The 4848-nt window shown below is 38.0% G+C and overlaps 1 protein-coding gene across 1 annotated transcript; it reads left to right on the forward strand.

Moving 5' to 3' along the window:
• Positions 1 to 3859: 3859 nt before the first annotated feature.
• LOC121856518 (prostatic spermine-binding protein-like) lies at positions 3860 to 4303 on the forward strand (the record flags this gene model as incomplete). Its single annotated transcript, XM_042352117.1, has 1 exon — positions 3860 to 4303. A coding segment is annotated over one exon (444 nt), but the record flags the coding sequence as incomplete, so codon positions are not given.
• Between the last annotated feature and the right edge of the window lie 545 nt (positions 4304 to 4848).

The following is a 4848-nucleotide window of genomic DNA, read 5'->3' on the forward strand; positions in this document are numbered from 1 at the left end:
CCGTAAATGACCATGCTTCAAGAATTATATCGCTAGAAATTCGAAACACATGAATGGGACTATAAAAAATATTTAATTTGAGGAGATTAAGGAGAAATTCACGCTAGTTAGGGAATTAATCGTTTCCAAAATTATAATGCTGGAGATTCGAGCTTGTATGAGGTGAAAATGTCTTCCTCGTGCCGATTTCACGTGAATAATAACCATAAATCTATATAATCTTTAGGAAAATAGAAATACATTTATAAGTACAGGAAATATTATGACAGTAAACTAGAAACCAATATTGGTCCTATAAAAATCGTCAGAATTATAAACAATACTGGAAATTCGAAATCAATAAACATAATATTTACTGAATCAAACTACAGATAAAATTTGTCTTCCCCGAAAAGGTTACTCAGGTAAAGGTATTATGGTGGAAATAAGTTGAAGATCCACATTGCTCCTAAAGTTTCACAACAAGACTAAGAAAGATCATGAGAAACATCACCAATTACCAGAATAAAAATAGGTCCAAAATTCTTGCTATCATGGCTGGAAATAAACCACGAGTAATACAATCTCCGGCGACGATAAAACAGACCCGAAATAAGAGGCTTGTGGAACGGCCTGCATCGACGAAAAGCCTCCCAGAGAAATATAATAATACTCCGGCCTGCAGTGAGCCTCAATTAGCGCCCATAAGACTCAGTGTTGATAGTTTCTTGCTGAGGGGAGATTGAGGCCACGTACAGGCTCCCTTCCTCCCTCCCAGGTGACTCTATCATTACCTGCCCCCACCATCCTGATAACACCTGGTGCTCTACCGCTCCACCAGTGGTTGAGGTGCGACGGAGAGACCTCATCAGCAAGTCATTAGGCCAAGATTAAGTTAGACTCGCCTTCTTTTTTTTTTTGCCGTTTCAGAGCACATACATTGACTGCTTCAACAACAACTAGATATACAGTAGATCTTCTCGTTGCGGGATTTTACTGAAGCTATCAGGATCAAACACAGATATCCTTGGCCTTGTTATAGAAGAGGAACATGAGAAGAGAAAGCAGAAGTAAGAGAGAATGAAGGAAGGGCATGTATCTGCTCTTAATTCTCCCGACTAACCAACAGTACAGAGCAGGGAAAAATCTTGAGTAACCCAAATCATTAGTTCTCAAGGTAACAAAATGTCAACAGGTAAGGAACTGCTCTCACTCTTTCCTCAAGATATGTGTAAGACAAGTGAAGAGCATTATCAAAACAGAATCAGTTATTGTTTAGTCACATAAGCTTCACAGACAACACATAAGCTTCAAAAACAACACATAAGCTTAAAAAACAACACATAAGCTTAAAAAACAACACATAAGCTTAAAAAAAACACATAAGCTTAAAAAACAACAAATAAGCTTAAAAAACAACACATAAGCTTAAAAAACAACACATAAGCTTCCAAAACAACACATAAGCTTCAACAACAACAACCTTCAAGTTTTCTATATAGTGAAGTCTCATAAAAGAGTTCTACTACAGTAAATCATAAGCACTTCAACTAATTTCTTTTATTTTATTTTTATTTCTTCATTTATGGCAAGTCTCTTCCAGAATGGTGCAGTATGGCCGTGAATAAGAGCAACACAAACACTCTAATCATTCATAGTTATTCAATATTTTTAACTGTGGTAATGTGTGTGTTCTGCTATGGTGATCATCTTGCATAACACGGCATTACAGGTATCGTATACAGGTATCCTCAACACCTCATTAACACTGTATGTATACCTGTTTACCTCCTTTTCTCAGTAGCTACATACATTTAAAATGGAGATGTCAAGTAAAATAATAGTAACGCGAGTAAAAAAAAAATACTTAAGCTCTCATCATTTTCATAATTAAGGTTTGTAATTTATTTCAAGCCGTAGTAGATCAGGTGTTTATGACTGTAACCGACCTAAATCCTTAAAGAGACGTCAATAATAGACAAACACATAGACCGGATCACATTAAAAACTCCCCTTTATAATTCTATTAGCCACACCCGCCAATCAGAACCCACTTCATAAATAACCAGCCAATCATAACTTAATGCCACGCCAATTGCGCTAAATGACCCAGGTTACAAAAACTTACTGTGTCACAGAGGGCGTAATGGACCAGCTAGACTATAAAACTTTTTTCCACCCTGAGAGAGAGAGAGAGAGAGTCGATCCTCATTTCACAAGCATTAGAACAAGTGTATAAGTGGTATGTGTGGCGTATATTAGCTGTGGCAATGTTCTGAATCGTTGTGAATCACTTGTTAATCATTCTGAATCAATGTGAATCACTTCTGAATCTATGTGAATCACTGCTGAATCTATGTGAATCTATGTAGATCACTTGCTGAACCTATGTGAATCACTTGTAATTTTTTTATGAATCTATGTCAGTCACTTCTGAATCTATGTGAATCACTTGTGAATCTTTCTGAATCACAAGGAAAGGTTTAACAAGACCAAGGAATGCTAGTGACGCCCAACACTCAGACGGAAACGCCTCGCTGCCTCTCACTATAACTGGGTGTGTTAGTCTGAATGTCTGTCATCAAAGAGAGAGAGAGAGAGAGAGAGAGAGAGAGAGAGAGAGAGAGGAAAAAATAAATTAAATAGATGACAAAGGGGAGGAGGAGAAGGTTAGGTAAGAGGAGATAGGGAAGACAGGAAGACTTACAAGGACACAGGTGGGTAAGAATCACAGCCGACCGAAACCTTCCTCTGAGGATTTTTTTCCGACAGACTTAACGCACGGACGATCGAAACAAACAAACTCCAATAAAAGATGAAAAAAATATAATAAATAAATAAATAAACAAATAAACAAATAAATAAATGAAAAACAAATGAATAAGCAAATACATAAATAAAAAACAAATGAATAAATAAATAAATAAACAAACAAATAAATAAATAAATAATCAAAATATAAACACCAAATACAGAATAATGAACCAAATAAAAAAAATAAGAGTAATAGGGAATAATGAAAAACTAAGAAAAATAGAAAAGAAGCAAAGAAACAAATAATGCAGAGGAACAACTAAGAGATACACCTGATAATTACAAGCAGTAATATGCGTCTCCCCACCCCTCACCCCCACACCCCCCCCAACCCCGACACCCCCCACCCCCCCAACCCCGACACCCCCCCACCTACTATTCAAACCACCCAGCATCCCGATTTTAGTGTTATAATTTACGAGTACGTCTAACTATCTTGGAATAACTTCAAAACTAATAATAAAAATCAAACTAATTATTATTGAAGTTATCTCTAAAATTCTAACCACAATTGGGCTTAATATTCTCAAGATATTCTTTGGATTTTGATATTTCCTTATCATCTTGAAAATAGGTCAAAGTGATCTTGAAAAAAAATCTCAAAAGTTAATCAGCTCTTGTAACTATTTCAGGTGAGATAATTTGATCTAGGAACTCTAATGGCGTCAACTGGTTATGCTCATTCCTTCAATAACATGAAATATAATTATGGTGACCGTCTTATGTTCACTGCAAATTTGAACTCATTTGGCCTTTGCAATCTCAGTTCACAGATTGGACATGATCTTTGTTTCATATCCTGGATAACGATGAAGAAAAGGACGATAACGATGAAGAACAGGACGATAACGATGAAGAACAGGACGATAACGATGAAGAACAGGACGATAACGATGAAGAACAGGACGATAACGATGAAGATCAGGACGATAACAAAGAACAGGACGATAACGATGAAGAACAGGACGATAACGATAAAGAACAGGACGATAGACGATGAAGATCTTCAGGACGATAACAAAGAACAGGACGATAACGATGAAGATCAGGACGATAACAAGAACAGGACGATAACGATGAAGAACAGGACGATAACAAAGAACAGGACGATAACGATGAAGATCAGGACGATAACAAAGAACAGGACGATAACGATGAAGAACAGGACGATAACGATGAAGAACAGGACGATAACGATGAAGAACAGGACGATAACGATGAAGAACAAGACGATAACGATGAAGATCAGGACGATAACAAAGAACAGGACGATAACGATGAAGAACAGGACGATAACGATGAAGAACAAGACGATAACGATGAAGATCAGGACGATAACAAAGAACAGGACGATAACGATGAAGAAAAGGACGATAACGATGAAGAACAGGACGATAACAAAGAACAGGACGATAACGATGAAGATCAGGACGATAACAAAGAACAGGACGATAACGATGAAGATCAGGACGATAACAAAGAACAGGACGATAACAACAAGACGATAACAGTAAGTGACTCCATCTTAGGGGTAGTGGGAGACATACACGAATAATAATAAGATAAACAAACAAATCACGAGACAGCACAAAGAGAAGAAGAGAAACAACAGACAAATGATAAAGAGAAAAACAATAAAAATAGTGAGAAACGGAGAAAAAACTACACGACAAGAAGATAATATGAGGCAGTATAAAAAGCCGTGTGTTGTACAGGTAGACAGACACACAGACAGACACACAGACAGACACACAGACAGACACACAGACAGACACACAGACAGACACACAGCCAGACACACAGACAGACACACAGACAGACACACAGACAGACACACAGACAGGAGCCACACAGACAGACGCGCACGAGACAGACACACAGACAGACACACACAGACAGACACACACAGACCAGCCCACACAGCCAGGCACACAGACAGACACACAGACAGACACACAGACAGACACACAGCCAGACACACAGCCAGACACACAGACAGACACACAGACAGACAGACACACAGACAGACACACAGCCAGACACACAGACAGACAC

This window comes from Homarus americanus, unplaced genomic scaffold (assembly GCF_018991925.1).
Source record: "Homarus americanus isolate GMGI-L3 unplaced genomic scaffold, GMGI_Hamer_2.0 scaffold13776, whole genome shotgun sequence".
Classification (NCBI taxonomy): domain Eukaryota; kingdom Metazoa; phylum Arthropoda; class Malacostraca; order Decapoda; family Nephropidae; genus Homarus; species Homarus americanus.